Here is a 19,917-nt window from a genome sequence, read left to right as displayed (position 1 = left end):
AAGAGTCCATGAACATGTAGAAGGTTGAGCCATATTAGGTTAAGAGTCCATGAGCATATAGAAGGTTGAGCCATATTAGGTTAAGAGTCCATGAGCATGTAGAAGGTTGAGCCATATTAGGTTAAGAGTCCATGAGCGTATAGAAGGTTGAGCCATATTAGGTTAAGAGTCCATGAGCATGTAGAAGGTTGAGCCATATTAGGTTAAGAGTCCATGAGCATATAGAAGGTTGAGCCATATTAGGTTAAGAGTCCATGAGCATGTAGAAGGTTGAGCCATATTAGGTTAAGAGTCCATGAGCATGTAGAAGGTTGAGCCATATTAGGTTAAGAGTCCATGAGCATGTAGAAGGTTGAGCCATATTAGGTTAAGAGTCCATGAGCATGTAGAAGGTTGAGCCATATTAGGTTAAGAGTCCATGAGCATGTAGAAGGTTGAGCCATATTAGGTTAAGAGTCCATGAGCCTGCAAATATGCAAATATAGCATAATTTTGAGGCTAGGTTGTGGGAGCCGCCATCAACCTTTCTATATGTGATTGTTTACAATATTTGGACATATAGTGAGTATGCAATCCACGAAGAGGATTCGAACCAGGACACTTGGTACTGTGTTTTCTTTGTGCATTTCAAGAGAAGCATTAGGGATTGAACCCCTATACCACAGCCAGAGTGCTTGGTGGCTATGCCACAGCCAGAGTGCTTGGTGGCTATACCACAGCCAGAGTGTATGGTGGCTATACCACAGCCAGAGTGCTTGGTGGCTATACCACAGCCAGAGTGCTTGGTGGCTATACCACAGTCAGAGTGCATGGTGGCTATACCACAGCCAGAGTGTATGGTGGCTATACCACAGCCAGAGTGCTTGGTGGCTATACCACAGCCAGAGTGTATGGTGGCTATACCACAGCCAGAGTGCTTGGTGGCTATACCACAGCCAGAGTGTATGGGGGCTATAGCACAGCCAGAGGGCATGGTGGCTATTCCACAGCCAGAGTGCATGGTGACTATACCACAGTCAGAGTGCTTGGTGGCTATACCACAGTCAGAGTGCATGGTGGCTATACCACAGCCAGAGTGTATGGGGGCTATAGCACAGCCAGAGGGCATGGTGGCTATTCCACAGCCAGAGTGCATGGTGGCTATAGCACAGCCAGAGTGCATGGTGGCTATACCACAGCCAGAGTGCATGGTGGCTATACCACAGCCAGAGTGCATGGTGGCTATATCACAGCCAGAGAGCATGGTGGCTATACCACAGCCAGAGTGCATGGTGGCTATATCACAGCCAGAGTGCGGGGTGACTATACCACAGCCAGAGTGTATGGTGACTATACCACAGCCAGAGTGAATAGTGGCTATACCACAGCCATTGTATACCATGCAAGGTGATGGAGAAGATTGTGAGAAAAAACCTAGTAACACATCTGGAGAGAAGAGACTTCGTGACAACCCATCAACATGGGTTCAGGGAGGAAAAATCTTGCCTTACAGGTTTGATAGAATTCTACGATCAGGTGACAAAGATTAAGCAAGAAAGAGAAGGATGGGCGGACTGCATTTTTTTGGACTGTCGGAAAGCCTTTGACACAGTACCCCATAAAAGGTTGATGCATAAGCTGGAGAAACAGGCAGGAGTAACTGGTAGGGCGCTCCAGTGGATAAGGGAGTACCTAAGCAATAGGAAGCAGAGAGTTACAGTGAGGGGTGAGACCTCAAAATGGCGTGAAGTCACCAGTGGAGTCCCACAGGGCTCTGTACTTGGACCTATCCTGTTTCTGATATACATAAATGATCTCCCAGAGGGTATAGACTCATTCCTCTCAATGTTTGCTGACGACGCCAAAATTATGAGAAGAATTAAGACAGAGAAGGACAGCTTGAGGCTTCAAGAAGACCTGGACAAGCTGCAGGAATGGTCGAACAAATGGCTGTTAGAGTTTAACCCAAGCAAATGTAATGTAATGAAGATAGGGGTAGGAAGCAGGAGACCAGATACAAGGTATCATTTGGGAGATGAGATACTTAAAGAGTCAGAGAGAGAAAGACCTGGGGATTGATATCACGCCAGACCTGTCCCCTGAAGCTCATATCAAGAGGATAACATCAGCAGCATATGCCAGGTTGGCTAACATAAGAACGGCCTTTAGAAACTTGTGTAAGGAATCTTTCAGAACATTATATACCACATATGTCAGACCAATCCTGGAGTATGCGGCTCCAGCATGGAGTCCATATCTAGTCAAGCATAAGACTAAACTGGAAAAGGTTCAAAGGTTTGCCACCAGACTAGTACCCGAGCTGAGAGGTATGAGCTACGAGGAGAGACTACGGGAATTAAACCTCACTTCGTTGGAAGACAGAAGAGTTAGGGGGGACATGATCACCACATTCAAGATTCTCAAGGGAATCGACAGGGTTGATAAAGACAGGCTATTTAATACAAGGGGCACACGCACTAGGGGACACAGATGGAAACTGAGTGCCCAAATGAGCCACATAGATATTAGAAAGAACTTTTTTAGTGTCAGAGTGGTTGACAAATGGAATGCATTAGGAAGTAATGTGGTGGAGGCTGACTCCTTACACAGTTTCAAGTGTAGATATGATAGAGCCCAATAGGCTCAGGAACCTGTACACCAGTTGATTGACGGTTGAGAGGCGGGACCAAAGAGCCAGAGCTCAACCCCAGCAATCACAACTAGGTGAGTACAGCCAGAGTGGATGGTGGCTATACCACAGCCAGAGTGCATAGTGGCTATACCACAGTCAGAGTGCATGGTGGCTATACCACAGCCAGAGTGCATGATTGCTATACCACAGCCAGAGTGCATGGTGGCTATACCACAGTCAGAGTGCATGGTGGCTATACCACAGTCAGAGTGCATGGTGGCTATACCACAGCCAGAGTGGATGGTGGCTATACCACAGCCAGAGTGCATAGTGGCTATACCGCAGCCAGAGTGCATGGTGGCTATACCACAGCCAGAGTGCATGGTGGCTATACCACAGTCAGAGTGCATGGTGGCTATACCACAGCCAGAGTGCATGGTGGCTATACCACAGTCAGAGTGCATGGTGGCTATACCACAGCCAGAGTGCATGGTGGCTATACCACAGTCAGAGTGCATAGTGGCTATACCACAGCCAGAGTGCATGGTGGCTATACCACAGCCAGAGTGCATGGTGGCTATACCACAGCCAGAGTGCATGGTGGCTATACCACAGCCAGAGTACATGGTGGCTATACCACAGCCAGAGTGCATGGTGGCTATACCACAGCCAGAGTACATGGTGGCTATACCACAGCCAGAGTGCATGGTGGCTATACCACAGCCAGAGTACATGGTGGCTATACCACAGCCAGAGTACATGGTGGCTATGCCACAGCTAGAGTGCATGAATGGTTTGGTTGAACGACACAACGCTGAAGTAATCAGTATTCTGCGGCATTTGGCTGCGAATGTTGTGCTTGCATGGGATCAGAGTTGTCGATGGTGGAGTCGGCGCTCAACACGGCGTTCAATAGGTCGGTGGGAGAGACCCCGCATTATTTGTTGCATGGGTTCGATCCCCGACTCCCGTTCTCGACGTTCACAAGCAAGCAACCTCCATGTTATGCGTTAAACTTCAAAAGTGTTGTCTGTAGGCGAGCAACCAAGGGGTTTAACTTGGTGAAACTACATTTAAGAAAGTCGACAGAGGTAGTAGAGGCATAACACCCGGAACAGGATACAAGCAAAGGTGATCAATGAGAATGATAGAGTGCTCGTGAAGCAGATGCACGCCCAGGCAGAAGGTAAGTTGGCACCCAAGTTTGTGGGGCCATGTCGGGTGATTAGCAAAGACAACGCAGAAGTTAAGGTTAAGGTGCTAAACACAGGGCATGTGTTCTCCTGTCACCCAGACCGCGTCTATATACTGACCGGTCAGGCAAGTGAGGAGCCATGCCCGACGGGGGAGTGTGCCAGGGGAGAGCACACCAGCGGCTGAGGACACAGATAGGAGGAGTGTGCAATCAAGGGTGGACTGGGCAGAACAGCATTCGCAGGACCGGGGACAAGGTCCACAGGCGACGGTGGCACATCGCTATCCGACCCGCTCTCGTCGTGTCATGAACACAGAAGGAGCATAGTATGTACTATGGAGTAGTGCGTGGCCATGGCAGCCTTTGGTAGTGTGGTGTAGTGCGTAGAGTGGTGCATGGGCATGGTAACCTTTTTGTAGAGTATGGGATAGTGTGTGGTGTGTGGTGTAGAGTATAGTGTGTAGAGTGTAGTGGGTGGTGTATTGTAGTGGCGTTTGGACGCCACAGAGAGAAAGGCACCAGAGCTGAGGCGTAGCTCAGTATGGTGCAGAGCATCAAGAGGACGAAGGGTGAAGGGAGAGGCAGACGAGTAAACAGGACAACCATAATCGAGTTTAGACAGCACGAGAGAGAAATGTAAAGAGAGAAGCGTGCGCCTATCAGCTCTCCAGGAAGTATGGGACAAAAGCTTTAGTAGGTTAAGAGCCTTAGAGCATTCAACTCGGAGATAAGAGATATGGAGCGACCAAGACAAACGAGTGTCAAAGATTAACCCCAGAAGTTTAAAGCGACAAAGGAGGACAAAGAACGACCTGCTTCCGAGTAAAACTCATAGCACAAATCTTAGTATACAGAGAGTAGTCACAATAACATGATGTATCAATGAGAAAATCCGTAGGAGGCGTGATAAAGATTCGAACCTATGCGGTGGATATTCCCAAGCACACGCCCTAGACAATGATGGCCCTATGCGGTGGATATTCCCAAGCACACGCCCCAGACAATGATGGCCCTATGCGGTGGATATTCCCAAGCACACGCCCCAGACAATGATGGCCCTATGCGGTGGATATTCCCAAGCACACGCCCTAGACAATGATGGCCCTATGCGGTGGATATTCCCAAGCACACGCCCCAGACAATGATGGCCCTATGCGGTGGATATTCCCAAGCACACGCCCTAGACAATGATGGCCCTATGCGGTGGATATTCCCAAGCACACGCCCCAGACAATGATGGCCCTATGCGGTGGATATTCCCAAGCACACGCCCCAGAGAATGATGGCCAAAGGGATTGCAACCTGGAGTTCTACTGAACCACACACAAAGTAACGCCCAAGCCAGAGTAAATGGGGAAAATTGTGTGAAAATCCTGGTCCGGCTTCAGTGGAAGCCTCGGGAAACCGGGGAACCGGTCGGCCGAGCGGACAGCACGCGGGACTTGTGATTCTGTGGTCCTGGGTTCGATCCCAGGCGCCGGCGAGAAACAATGGGCAGAGTTTCTTTCACCCTATGCCCCTGTTACCTAGCAGTAAATTAGGTACCTGGGTGTTAGTCAGCTGTCATGGGCTGCTTCCTGGGGGTGGAGGCCTGGTCGAGAACCGGGCCGCGGGGACACTGAAAGCCCCGAAATCATCTCAAGATAACCTCAAGAAACCCTCGTGTGTTCAGCAGAATTCCAGGTTGCAATCTTTTGACTTTGTCGTGGTCTGATTGTCTGGCGTGTGCTTGGGACTACCCACTGCTAGGTTCGAATCCTCATCACGGCTCCTACGGATTTCCACAAGTCTTAGTTGTAGAGAACTTGAAGCCATGATTGATGACCCAAGACGACACGGCATCAATCACAGGTTGAAGCAGCCATTGGAGGAAAGGCGAGTCATCATCTTGACAGCAGACGGTAAGATCGTCAACATAAAGAGCGAAGAAAATGTCAGAGGGAAGGGAGGGAAAGAAGAACATTGCGGGCAACCAGGGAAAAGAGTAGTGCTCAGAATACTACTTTGAGGCACACAGTATTGCCGAAAACCAGCGGAGAGAGAGAGTGGTACCAAGCCTCACTCTAAAGGAACGACGAAAGAGGAAGCTCTGGAGGAAGAGAGGGAGATTACCACGAAGGCCAAATGAACGAAGTTGGGACAGAATGTGGTATCTACAAGTGGTGTCATAAGCCTTTTCCAGGTCAAAAAGAGACAGCAGCAACAACAGAAGTCTTCGTTGCAAAGGCAGTACGAATATTGACCTCCAAGATCACTAGGACATCAGTCGTGCTGCGACACTTGCGAAAGCTAAATTAAGAAAGGAAGAGGGGGTGATAGTGTTCCAAGAACCACATCAAACAAACATTCACCTAGAGTTCAAAAAAAGTTTGCAAATGCAACTCGTTAGAGCAAAGGGGCGGAAGTCCTGAGAGATGTTTCTAAAAAAAACTGGTTTTCGATTAGGAAGAACAACCATCTCAAGCCATTCCTCAGAGACTCACACATATGGTTATAAATATTCAGTAAATACTGAAACGTGCATGGAGGGAGATGGCAGAGCATCTTATAATGAATATCATCTGAGCCCGCTGCCATAGAACCACAGAGGGTCAGGGTACACTGGAGTTCTAAGGGAGAGAAAGGATCGTTGTAGGGAAGCCGACGAGAAGTGCAAAAATCTAAGGGGAAAGATTCAAGAAGGGGCTTACGAGTAAGGAAAGAAGGAAGAAGATGAGAACCAGAGCTAACTTCCGAAAAGTGTGAACCCAGTTCGGTCACGACCGCCACCGGATCCGCTACAATAGTACCACGAAGATGAAGGACTGGCGAGACATCTGAAACAAACTTTCCCGCTATCTTATGGATTTTCTTCCAGATCAGGGGCAGAGGATTGTCAATTGTAATGGTGGAGACATAAGATTTCCAACTCTCACACTTAGCCGTACAGATGGCCCTACAGGCCACCGCACTCGCTCTCGTATATCCAAAGCAAAATAAAATACTCAGGTGTCTGTCGGCGTCGGTGTTTCTTCCAAGCTGCACGCTTACAGTGGATAGCCCGAGCACAGTCCGAATTCCACAAGGGAATGCACTACCGCGTGTCCTGGGAGGTAGAGCAAGGAATAGACGGGAGGGCAGCGTCTAATATGGTGTCATGAAAAAGAAGGATGGCTTGAGGGAGAAGCAGATCAGAGACATCAGAAAGAGTAGCATGTAAGGTGAAGAGTTTCCAGTCAGCCTTGGCAAACTGCCACCTAGGGAAGGAGAGGGGAGAGTGAAAAAAGAAAAAGGTAACAAGGATGGTGAAATGGTCACCATCTGCATTACGACGACCAGAGTATAAATCTTTTGCAGAAACGTAGGCTTCAGCATTTGAGTAGTTATCAGGAAGAAGTGCACCTGCATATTCATTAACAGGTTCATCACCAATAGGACGGTAATAGAGGGGTCTGGTAACCTGTACTGGAGGTTGTAGCTGAATGGGTTTAGCATCCGGGAAAGCGCCAGAAAGAAGCTGGCAGTCCTTTGATGGAGTTCATCAAGAACCCACCATGTGAAATCTAAGTAAAGAGACAACGAGCAGAGAGAAAGATCAAGACAGGAAAGTTTGTGGGTGTGGGAGTCCACAAGAGTGGGTTCACCAGAATTCAAAAGAGACAGAAAAGAAGAGAGGACAAATGGTTCGAGAAGCCAGCCCCGGGTGTTTGTCAGAGCATCACCCCAGAGGGTATGCCGACAGTTGAAATCACCCAACAGGAGCACAGGCTCTGGCAAGGAGTTTTACGGGTGCTTAAGATCAGGAAGAGAAAGTGGAACATTGAGGTGAGATAAATGGCACAGATTGTATACCATTTACTCACAAAGATACGGGCCGCAGAACACTGAATGTGTGACTGAAAAAGTAAGGGGACGAAAGGAATATCAAGACGCATCAAGAGAGATATGGAGTTATGGGCCCCAGCAAAAGCTGGAGGAGGATGGGGGGGAGGAGAATGGAATAACCACGAAAGCGACCAGGACGAGCACCAAGCATTGGCTCCTGAAGACAGACATGAAGTGACGAAAACTCTATTATTAGAAGTTGATCATGGAAGTTGGCAAAAAAATTACTAATAATACATTGAAGAACAGGCAAACAAAAGAGAGAGAACAGAAACAGAGATAACAAGGCAGAAACAAAGAAGAATGCAGAAGACAAAAGAAGATTAGGATCAGTGAAACTGGGGTTTGGTAAATCTAACAAGGACGATGGAGTCCGGAGTGGGAGGAGGCATCAGAGAGTCAAGGGAATCAGGGGAAGTTAGGACAGAAACAGGGAAGTGCACTTCATCAGCGGCAGCATCAGAGAGAGAATCAAGGACTAAGGGAACCTCCATAGCTGGGACAGACGACTCCGCCTCTGAAATGGGAAAGAATGCAGGGATAGAGTCAGAGTCGGAAGGTGAGGAATAGAGCGTTGTCTTCTTATCCACCGAGGAAGAAGGAGAGGAACCAGGCTTACGTTTCTGACGTAGAGAGACGTGCGTACCAGCGGCAATGTACTGGGCGACAGTCTCTAAAGTCTTCATAGGAGAGGGAGAATTGAAGCGGTCAACATGATGATTGCTGGGAGGAGGATGGACAATAGCCTGAACGGACAGGCGTTGTGGAGGGCCAAAAGACAGTGGGGAGGGCTGAGAAGATGGATTCGTGCGAGAAGGGAAAGAGGGGCACAGGAGACAAGGAAGACTGGGAAGGAAGGAAACACCAGATAGAGAACCAGGAGGAAGGCTCAATGACAGAACGGAAAGGAGCAGGTGAGGTGGTGGTGGAGGTGTCGAGGTTCAAGGCCTGGAAACAGTTGCAAAACTGAGAAAGTGGGAGAGGGTGAGAAGTGGAATGCAACACACGAGCATAAGACATGCCAGAGAAAGTGGGAAGACGGCGAACCTGGTGTCTCGCCTCAGGAAAATATAAATGATCGCGATGTTTCAAATTGAGGATGGCTTCCTCAAATTTGCAGCACACACAGGCGCGGGAAAAGGCAGGGTGGGGTGGGGGGGTCACTGCAATTGATGCAGAGAGTTTGGGAAGAAGAGAGCACTCTGTCTTAGAATGACTCGAGATTCAACACAACGGGCAGAAGAGACCTCACTTGTGCACCTGAAGGGCCCATGCCCATATCTCCAGCACCTGCTGCAGAGGCGAGGAGAGGGGATGTACTCCTGAACGGAGCATCTGACACCATCAAGAATGATGGAAGATTGAAGGGACTAACCATCAAACGCGACCTTCACAACGCAAAGAGGCTGACGGCGACGACCACGAGGTGGTCGAGTGAACGTATCTATCTGGAGGATAGAATGGCCTTGGTCCTCAAGGATACATTTAATAGCCTTTCACCAGTCATGACAAGGTGCGGGAGAAGAACTTTTCCAATGCTACCATTTAACTGGGCATTTTTGGAGATCCGAACCGGGGTCTCGCCAATGCAGGACAATGAAGCCAAGCGTTCAGCCACTACCTGAGAAGAGGGTGCAACAATACATGTACCAGTATGGGTGGGGTTAAAAGTAACGAAAGTGTCCACCAAATGAATTAGGTGTTTATGGAGGAATAAATCATTAGAAAGTGTAAGATCAACATGACTAAGATCAAAATACCTAGTGCACTTAGAGGGACCAAGCAAAGCTTGGAATATATTAGATTGGGAAGGAATTGTGCGAGTGTGGGATTGACGGCGCCGAGCACCCCCGGTAAGAGGGAGAGCTAAAAGGCATAGTTGGCACAGGGATGGATGGAGCCACTCCAGGGAATGAGGTCGTCACTACTGTAGCCCCCCCCAATGTAGCAGGGTCTACACAGCCCGGCCTTCCATGACAGTTGAACTCGGGGGCCTTGTCGCCCACCCCACGTGTCTGAGAAGTTTAATGAGGTTCAGAAATCGGCATAAAATGATCATGAATATAATTTCATCCACATGTAAGCCCCCATACCCACCATGGAGCCACAATTAGAAGATAGGACATAAAACAAGATGGTCCCCCCCCCCCCCAGGGTTGCATCGTGTTTATATGCCCTGCAATCGTCACCTTAAGAACCGTCAGGCCGTCGAGATAGAGCTCAGCAACGAAGGCGAGGATTGACAATAAAAGCATCCCCTCGCTCGTAACGTCGGGTACCACAGTTCTACGGGTGAGAGAGTCTGCCTCCCCAAACACCCGGGCATTAAAACAGAAGAAGGCATCGGAAAGAATATTCAAGAATGGCAAAAAAGTCAGCGGGAAGGGAACAATCAGGAAGGAGAAGAAGCGGGGAGGAAAAATGAAACACGAGGAAGAGGAAAAAAACAATCAGGAAAATTAGTGACGATAGGAGCAGGAGCATAAGGGTTCAAAGGACAGAGGACCGTCCCTAGGGATCATCACACCCCGGCAGCCGCCCACCAAGCCCCCTCACGACGACAACGGCCTGTATAGGGTGGGGGTTACATGTTAAAGAGATTGTGTGAGTGTGTATGTGTTTTGAGAAAGAGTGACTTGTGCAAGTCTTTAGTTAATTTGTGGATATGTGTTGTTTTAAGCAAATGTGACTTTTTGTGCAGGTGTGATTTTTGTGAAGTAGTGTTGTAAATGTTGTGAATTCGTGTGAGTACGCATTTTTTGAGAATGTGTTCTGAAGAATGTGATATTTTGCACAGTACATATGGTTTAGAGTACGAATTTTAAGCTATGTGCAAGTGTGTCTTTTGAGTGTTAAGTGTGCAGTTTTATGAGTGTGTCTGAGTGAAGTTTCTACATGGTGCTAAATTATTATATCTAAGTATAACTTTTACCTTAAATTTGAAATATTTGTTGCAGAGATTTACTGATCCGTTAGAATATGGATATTATAGATGGAATGGGGTTGATGACGTGATATTTGAGATTGAAAACTTATTTTACGTTCTCCAGAAAACCGAAGAATTAAGGGTGATATGTTAAGAGAGAATGTAATGGTCCTGTCGTATACAAGACATAACAACTTTAGATAATAATGCACACCAAAATAGTATTGTGTATTTTAGGTAAAAATTTGAACTCCACACAAATCTTTACGAAAAACCTTGAGATAAAATACACAAATATATAAGTGAGAGTATTCTATCCTAAGAGAGAGATATTGATAAGCCATTCACGATATTTAAACACCGAGTAATGGATATAAATAAATACTGGCATGGTGACAGGATATTGATTTGTGGAGCAGATTATGTTTTTGTGTAAGTGAACTTTTGTGTGAGTGTGTGTGTGTAATTTTGTGTATTTTGCCAAATTATTAGATCTTTGTCTAACATTTATCACATGTTAAACGATAGTATCCGGTTGGAATGCATAAATATGAGATGATGTGTTAATGAATATATGGATGTATGAATAACAATATGTTTGGTAGTGGAATTGTTTGAAGATTATTCATGTATTGTGAAGCAGTAATTGTGTATCGGTTTGTTAATTTTCTTCCATAAATATTACTTCCTTGCTGATGAGCTGAACAGAACAAAATATAATTTTTATCGGAGGCTTTCACATAAGTTACAGATGGAGCTCCACCACTGTGAAGATCTAGAACCTGGCTGCTAATTTCTAGCAATAAAGATTAAGGACAATCTTGAGGTTATCTTGAGATGATTTCGGGGCTTTAGTGTCCCCGCGGCCCGGTCCTCGACCAGCTCTCCACCCCCAGGATGCAGCCCGTGACAGCTGACTAACTCCCAGGTACCTATTTACTTCTAGGTAACAGGGGCATCAGGATGAAAGAAACTCTGCCCATCGTTTCTCGCCTGCGCCCGGGATCGAAACCCGGGATCACAGGATCACGCGTCTAGTGTTCTGTCCGCTCAGCCACCGGCTCCTCCCGACAACGTTACATAAAGAAGTTTGCCTGACCAATAGGAATAAAGCCGCATATGATAGTGCATTATAATAACCTTGGTGCAAGTTGACTCTCTAAATGAAGATGACAGCTTGCTCACTAGAGGTGAATGAATATATGATTTCTTGCCTTTCTGTCCGTCAATTGTTGTTATGTTAGGGGGCCTCGTAGCCTGGTGGATAGCGCGCAGGACTCGTAATTCTGTGGCGTGGGTTCGATTCCCGCACGAGGCAGAAACAAATGGGCAAAGTTTCTTTCACCCTGAATGCCCCTGTTACCTAGCAGTAAATAGGTACCTGGGTGTTAGTCAGTTGTCACGGGCTGCTTCCTGGGGATGGAGGCCTGGTCGAGGACCGGGCCGCGGGGACACTTAAGCCCCGAAATCATCTCAAGATAACCCTCAAGATAGATGATATCGTTGACTCTCAGACATTCTCACACACACACTCTTTCTCTCTCTTCCTCCCCCTCTCCTCTCACTCTCTCTCTCTCTCTCTCTCTCTCTCTCTCTCTCTCTCTCTCTCTCGTGTACTGTGATGTACAGTGGAACACAACTTGTGTTCCACTGTACACCATATTGCTGTACACAATTTGCAAGCCTGAGCGTACTGCACACTTTCCACTTCATACATTCAGACTATTACTGCCACAATTTGCACTGTGATCGGTACAATATTTTCCTTCACACACAAGAGAGGTTCGAGGCACTGTGATGACGACACTGACGTACCCAGAACGTGGAGTTACAGAACCCCTCAAGACCTCCCTCGTCAGGCATCACGGCAAGACTGGTCCCGACTGCCAGTCTGGAGAGACTGGCAGTCTCACTGACAGTAGACTCCGCCCCCTAGCCGTGACGTCATAAGAATTGGCTCCGCCCACTAGCGGTCCTATCTTGATAAGAGGCTCTTCTACCCGTGACGACGTCACAAAAACAGACTCCGGTCCTCACGGTGACGTGGCAAGAAGTGGATCTGACATGCAGGTGGCGCCACAAGCAGTTCCGTCCCTGGAGGTGGCGCCACAAGCAGTTCCGCCCCTGGAGGTGGCGCCACAAGAGGTTCCGCCCCTGGAGGTGGCGCCACAAGATGTTCCGCCCCTGGAGGTGGCGCCACAAGCAGTTCCGCCCCTGGAGGTGGCGCCACAAGAGGTTCCGCCCCTGGAGGTGGCGCCACAAGAGGTTCCGCCCCTGGAGGTGGCGCCACAAGCAGTTCCGCCCCTGGAGGTGGCGCCACAAGCTGTTCCGTCCCTGGAGGTGGCGCCACAAGCAGTTCCGCCCCTGGAGGTGGCGCCACAAGCAGTTCCGCCCCTGGAGGTGGCGCCACAAGATGTTCCGTCCCTGGAGGTGGCGCCACAAGCAGTTCCGCCCCTGGAGGTGGCGCCACAAGAGGTTCCGCCCCTGGAGGTGGCGCCACAAGAGGTTCCGCCCCTGGAGGTGGCGCCACAAGAGGTTCCGCCCCTGGAGGTGGCGCCACAAGCAGTTCCGCCCCTGGAGGTGGCGCCACAAGCAGTTCCGCCCCTGGAGGTGGCGCCACAAGCAGTTCCGCCCCTGGAGGTGGCGCCACAAGATGTTCCGCCCCTGGAGGTGGCGCCACAAGCAGTTCCGCCCCTGGAGGTGGCGCCACAAGAGGTTCCGCCCCTGGAGGTGGCGCCACAAGAGGTTCCGCCCCTGGAGGTGGCGCCACAAGAGGTTCCGCCCCTGGAGGTGGCGCCACAAGCAGTTCCGCCCCTGGAGGTGGCGCCACAAGCAGTTCCGCCCCTGGAGGTGGCGCCACAAGCAGTTCCGCCCCTGGAGGTGGCGCCACAAGCAGTTCCGCCCCTGGAGGTGGCGCCACAAGCAGTTCCGTCCCTGGAGGTGGCGCCACAAGCAGTTCCGCCCCTGGAGGTGGCGCCACAAGAGGTTCCGCCCCTGGAGGTGGCGCCACAAGAGGTTCCGCCCCTGGAGGTGGCGCCACAAGCAGTTCCGCCCCTGGAGGTGGCGCCACAAGCTGTTCCGTCCCTGGAGGTGGCGCCACAAGCAGTTCCGCCCCTGGAGGTGGCGCCACAAGCAGTTCCGCCCCTGGAGGTGGCGCCACAAGATGTTCCGTCCCTGGAGGTGGCGCCACAAGCAGTTCCGCCCCTGGAGGTGGCGCCACAAGAGGTTCCGCCCCTGGAGGTGGCGCCACAAGAGGTTCCGCCCCTGGAGGTGGCGCCACAAGAGGTTCCGCCCCTGGAGGTGGCGCCACAAGCAGTTCCGCCCCTGGAGGTGGCGCCACAAGCAGTTCCGCCCCTGGAGGTGGCGCCACAAGCAGTTCCGCCCCTGGAGGTGGCGCCACAAGATGTTCCGCCCCTGGAGGTGGCGCCACAAGCAGTTCCGCCCCTGGAGGTGGCGCCACAAGAGGTTCCGCCCCTGGAGGTGGCGCCACAAGAGGTTCCGCCCCTGGAGGCGGCGCCACAAGAGGTTCCGCCCCTGGAGGTGGCGCCACAAGCAGTTCCGCCCCTGGAGGTGGCGCCACAAGCAGTTCCGCCCCTGGAGGTGGCGCCACAAGCAGTTCCGCCCCTGGAGGTGGCGCCACAAGCAGTTCCGCCCCTGGAGGTGGCGCCACAAGCAGTTCCGCCCCTGGAGGTGGCGCCACAAGAGGTTCCGCCCCTGGAGGTGGCGCCAAAAGAGGTTCCGCCCCTGGAGGTGGCGCCACAAGCAGTTCCGCCCCTGGAGGTGGCGCCACAAGAGGTTCCGCCCCTGGAGATGGCGCCACAAGATGTTCCGTCCCTGGAGGTGGCGCCACAAGCAGTTCCGCCCCTGGAGGTGGCGCCACAAGCAGTTCCGCCCCTGGAGGTGGCGCCACAAGAGGTTCCGCCCCTGGAGGTGGCACACAAGCAGTTCCGCCCCTGGAGGTGGCGCCACAAGCAGTTCCGCCCCTGTAGGTGGCGCCACAAGAGGTTCCGCCCCTGGAGGTGGCGCCACAAGCAGTTCCGCCCCTGGAGGTGGCGCCACAAGCTGTTCCGTCCCTGGAGGTGGCGCCACAAGAGGTTCCGCCCCTGGAGGTGGCGCCACAAGAGGTTCCGCCCCTGGAGGTGGCGCCACAAGATGTTCCGTCCCTGGAGGTGGCGCCACAAGAGGTTCCGCCCCTGGAGGTGGCGCCACAAGCAGTTCCGCCCCTGGAGGTGGCGCCACAAGCAGTTCCGCCCCTGTAGGTGGCGCCACAAGAGGTTCCGCCCCTGGAGGTGGCGCCACAAGCAGTTCCGCCCCTGGAGGTGGCACACAAGCAGTTCCGCCCCTGGAGGTGGCGCCACAAGCAGTTCCGCCCCTGTAGGTGGCGCCACAAGAGGTTCCGCCCCTGGAGGTGGCGCCACAAGCAGTTCCGCCCCTGTAGGTGGCGCCACAAGAGGTTCCGCCCCTGGAGGTGGCGCCACAAGCAGTTCCGCCCCTGGAGGTGGCGCCACAAGCAGTTCCGCCCCTGTAGGTGGCGCCACAAGAGGTTCCGCCCCTGGAGGTGGCGCCACAAGAGGTTCCGCCCCTGGAGGTGGCACACAAGCAGTTCCGCCCCTGGAGGTGGCGCCACAAGCAGTTCCGCCCCTGTAGGTGGCGCCACAAGAGGTTCCGCCCCTGGAGGTGGCGCCACAAGCAGTTCCGCCCCTGGAGGTGGCGCCACAAGCTGTTCCGTCCCTGGAGGTGGCGCCACAAGCAGTTCCGCCCCTGGAGGTGGCGCCACAAGAGGTTCCGCCCCTGGAGGTGGCGCCACAAGAGGTTCCGCCCCTGGAGGTGGCGCCACAAGAGGTTCCGCCCCTGGAGGTGGCGCCACAAGATGTTCCGTCCCTGGAGGTGGCGCCACAAGCTGTTCCGTCCCTGGAGGTGGCGCCACAAGAGGTTCCGCCCCTGGAGGTGGCGCCACAAGCTGTTCCGTCCCTGGAGGTGGCGCCACAAGAGGTTCCGCCCCTGGAGGTGGCGCCACAAGCTGTTCCGTCCCTGGAGGTGGCGCCACAAGAGGTTCCGCCCCTGGAGGTGGCGCACAAGATGTTCCGTCCCTGGAGGTGGCGCCACAAGCTGTTCCGTCCCTGGAGGTGGCGCCACAAGAGGTTCCGTCCCTGGAGGTGGCGCCACAAGCTGTTCCGTCCCTGGAGGTGGCGCCACAAGCTGTTCCGTCCCTGGAGGTGGCGCCACAAGCTGTTCCGTCCCTGGAGGTGGCGCCACAAGCTGTTCCGTCCCTGGAGGTGACGCCACAAGCTGTTCCGTCCCTGGAGGTGGCGCCACAAGATGTTCCGTCCCTGGAGGTGGCGCCACAAGAGGTTCCGTCCCTGGAGGTGGCACCACAAGATGTTCCGTCCCTGGAGGTGGCACCACAGGCCAGGAACTTTGAAAATATCGTCCACAACCAGGACGATGATTGCCACATTAACGGTGAGTAGCTAAACATTGTACCTGACTAGCATTGTACCCCGGTAACACTGTACCTGTCATTGTACCACACCAGCTCTGTTCCTTAAAGACTAAGAGTTTCGTTAACATGAAATTCTTTCGAAATGCCCTCAGTCGATACGGGGAGTGACTATATTATACGAAGACTGGTACTCGCATTATACGAACACTGGTACTCGCATTATACGAACACTGGTACTCGCATTATACGAACACTGGTACTCGCATTATACGAACACTGGTACTCGCATTATACGAACACTGGTACTTGCATTATACGAACACTGGTACTCGCATTATACGAACACTGGTACTCGCATTATATGAACACTGGTACTCGCATTATACGAACACTGGTACTCGCATTATACGAACACTGGTACTCGCATTATACGAACACTGGTACTCGCATTATACGAACACTGGTACTCGCATTATATGAACACTGGTACTCGCATTACACGAACACTGGTACTCGCATTATACGAACACTGGTACTCGCATTATACGAACACTGGTACTCGCATTATACGAACACTGGTACTCGCATTATACGAACACTGGTACTCGCATTATACGAACACTGGTACTCGCATTATACGAACACTGGTACTCGCATTATACAAACACTGGTACTCGCATTATACGAACACTGGTACTCGCATTATACGAACACTGGTACTCGCATTATACGAACACTGGTACTCGCATTATACGAACACTGGTACTCGCATTATACGAACACTGGTACTCGCATTATACGAACACTGGTACTCGCATTATACAAACACTGATACTCGCATTATACAAACACTCGTACTCGCATTATACGAACACTGGTACTCGCATTATACGAACACTGATACTCGCATTATACGAACACTGGTACTTGTATTATACGAACACTGGTACTCACATTAGATGAACACTGGTACTCACATTAGATGAACACTGGTACTCACATTAGATGAACACTGGTACTCACATTAGATGAACACTGGTACTCACATTAGATGAACACTGGTACTTGTATTATTCTGTTACGGTATCGTCACCATCGTCCGAGAGTGGCATGGCAATTCCAGCGCCCTTTATGAGTCAGCACTCACACTCCCCTGTATTGGGCGCTATAGACAACGCCATCTACTGGTGGTGGCATGACAGCGGCACATGGCTCTGGTTTCCTGCCTTGGTCAGACAGAGAGGTCGTTGTGGAGGACCTCTGGTGAGGTGGCGGATCGAGATCAGCGCCATCTGTTGTGCTACAGGACATAATGTCAACTCCCAGGTGAGCGTGTGTTTAACTAATGGTTTCCCTAGTGAACCGTCTGTTTAACTGATGATGTTTTATGTCCACAGAACTGACGTGTGGCAGCAGTCGTACTAAAGAGGGCAGTTTACCTTGGGCAGTCCATGTACTCTCAGATTGGTCCTGGAAAATGACTAAGTAAGCCGCCGCCGATCTGAGCTGTGTGTTGGCTGCTGTCTTTCGCTGTGTTAGTAAAGATCGGTGTAGCCCGTGACAAGCTTGGGAGAGTAATGGACGACAGTGAGGTCCCTGTAGTGAAGTGCTGCTGTTCAAGATGTAACCAAACAAGGAGCAACGGTAGCAAGCTCAACAAGCCCCAAAGGAGGACTGAGAACAGATGCGTTTTCACCCACAGGGTTATTAACCCGTGGAACTGCCTACCTACCGAAGCCGTAAATTCCAAAACTCTTTTTAACGTTTAAAGTATAGCTGGAAAATATCATAAGGGATAATGGGTGAACCTTTGGTAAGCCGCCGGCTTCCTGTCCTCGTCTAAGCCAGTAGAGTCTTAGTGGCCCTCAGGTAAATTCAAGTAACACTGGTAATAGTAAGAGAACAACTCCATAGGGGCCATCTTCTTGACGTTATCTTGAGATGATTTCGGGGATTTTTAGTGTCCCCGCGGCCCGTTCCTCGGCCAGGCCTCCACCCCCAGGAAGCAGCTCGTGACAGCTGACTAACATTCAGGTACCTATTTACTGCTAGGTAACAGGGGCATAGGGTGAAAGAAACTCTGCCCATTGTTTCTCGCCGGCGCCTGGGATCGAACCCAGGACCACAGGATCACAAGTCCAGTGCGCTGTCCGCTCGGCCGACCGGCTCCCTGAGGGTTGGCTGAACCTGAAGCGGAGGGTTCGAACCTGTGCACTTGTAATGACCGCTACCCTGTGGTAATAACCGCGGCCTCTCTATAGTAATAACCCAATGTTCCCCCGGTATTAATCCTGTTATCTTGTTATCTCTCGTGATCGTAATATACGCTCTCTGTTGTACATCTCTGTCTCTCTCCACTCAATACCCCAGCTTAACACTGTTACAGTCCAGTATGACCCCTCACTGGACTGCCACGTATGTAAGAGGAATATTAAATGAGGAAGATACACCAAGGACAAGGGTTATTAGTTAAAAAAAACAATAACAAAACACATTTACACTGCCACCACCTTCCCGACCAACCATACCTGAATGTGTCTTATCACCGATCCCCCAGGAAGGCAAGGAATCAGTAACCATGGGACTCCGGGTAATATGAATTACAGTAATAAATTTTGGAAAAATTAGTTTGTTTAATTCCCGTTACTTATTTGAATCCAAGGGTAACTTTAGTATCCATTAATAGTAGGAGGACATGGGGGCTTCCAATACAACACCTAAAAATGACAAAGAAGCAAAATATATCAAAGGGGAGTTAAGTGAATACCACTGGACAAGCTATACAATTTATTTTATGAAACATGTAAATTAAGACAATTTGAACACATCACCTATTCTATTCCCCTAGAGGCACAATGGATATTTACCGAGGACACAAAACTCAAGTGCTACTATACCTTAAATACCCGCACTACGGCCACGATGTTGATGGCTGCCCTCAGCCCCGAGGATACGGGCTTGCGGCCCTGTTCCTAATACACTCCCAAGACACACTGATGAAATTTAGTTTTTCCAACTTATTGCTGGGAAGGATTACTCCTCCCACCATCTAATACAGCCCCAGGGCTCCACCCATTATTTTGGCAATGGCCAACCATTTAACACGTAGGCCTGAGGTCTGGCTCTCTAGGGCCAATAAGGACTTGGCCCTTATCTCAGTCCAATCACCTTCACTGATCTGTCGTGGAAAGCTACATGAATTCCTGAAGATTGAGTCAGCTCTCCCCAGCTAAAGAGAAGGGGGACAAGGCGCGTCTATGGTGCCCAGACACCTGCGATCAATGTTTACAAAACTGATAATTTATGTTCAAGCCTGTCTCCTCTAAGATAGGAGTAGGGACATTTGACTCTGCCTGGTATGGGGAAGGCCGCTGCTGAGAGGGAAAGAGAGGGAATGAGAGGGAAAGAGAGGGGATGAGAGGGGGAAGTTGAGTGGGAGAAGCCAAGGTATCCAAGACCACCCTACCCTCAGGTCAACCTCTTGACCCTGACAAATGGGCGACAGGGGGGGGGGAAGAGGAGAGGAGACGAATGACGGCCAAGGGGAGGGGAGAAGGAAGGAGGGGAGAGGGAGAAGGAAAGGAGGGGAGAAGGAGAGGGAAAAGAGGGGAGAACCAATGATCTGAGCCCCAGATCATTACACACTGAGTGCTCCCAGGCACGCTCTTAAAACACGAAGAGCGCGTCTGGGACTCTGGTACTCTCTGTGTACTGGTACTCTCTGTGTACTGGTACTCTCTGTGTACTGGTACTCTCTGTGTACTGGTACTAGTATCATACGAGCTCTCGTACTCATATTATATTAACACTCGCTTGTGACACTGCCAGGCTTCTAATTACCTCATGGTTGATAACACGTGTTAAGACTCGGCCGAGAG

General features: G+C 50.9%; 2 protein-coding genes across 2 annotated transcripts in view; one reads left to right on the top strand and one right to left on the bottom strand.

Moving 5' to 3' along the window:
• The window catches only part of LOC123772628 (multidrug resistance-associated protein 1), a 208,421-nt gene extending 195,926 nt beyond the window's left edge, over positions 1-12,495 (bottom strand). The window contains exon 1 of the mRNA XM_069303618.1: positions 12,412-12,495. Coding sequence (XP_069159719.1) covers positions 12,412-12,459 — 48 coding nt within the window. The 5' untranslated portion in view covers positions 12,460-12,495. The remainder of the gene's footprint in view (positions 1-12,411) is intronic.
• Positions 12,496-12,660: 165 nt separating this feature from the next.
• LOC138351670 (calphotin-like) lies at positions 12,661-17,528 on the top strand. Its single transcript, XM_069303685.1, has 3 exons — positions 12,661-15,239; positions 15,290-16,059; positions 17,437-17,528. Exons 1-3 carry the CDS (start codon positions 12,661-12,663, stop codon positions 17,526-17,528), a joined length of 3,441 nt encoding a protein of 1,146 aa, XP_069159786.1.
• The last annotated feature ends 2,389 nt before the right edge of the window (positions 17,529-19,917 follow it).

Source organism: Procambarus clarkii, chromosome 50 (genome assembly GCF_040958095.1).
Source record: "Procambarus clarkii isolate CNS0578487 chromosome 50, FALCON_Pclarkii_2.0, whole genome shotgun sequence".
Classification (NCBI taxonomy): domain Eukaryota; kingdom Metazoa; phylum Arthropoda; class Malacostraca; order Decapoda; family Cambaridae; genus Procambarus; species Procambarus clarkii.
This window is presented reverse-complemented; position numbering and strand designations above follow the sequence as displayed.

What these genes read in the sequence shown, in the direction of transcription:
- LOC138351670 (XM_069303685.1), top strand. Translation starts at nt 12,661, where the DNA reads ATGCAGGTGGCGCCACAAGCAGTTCCGTCCCTGGAGGTGGCGCCACAA. An exon ending in CCACAAGCAGTTCCGCCCCT is followed by an intron (nt 15,240 to 15,289) that starts GTAGGTGGCGCC and finishes CGCCACAAGCAG; the next exon opens with TTCCGCCCCTGGAGGTGGCG. An exon ending in CGATGATTGCCACATTAACG is followed by an intron (nt 16,060 to 17,436) that starts GTGAGTAGCTAA and finishes TTATGTCCACAG; the next exon opens with AACTGACGTGTGGCAGCAGT.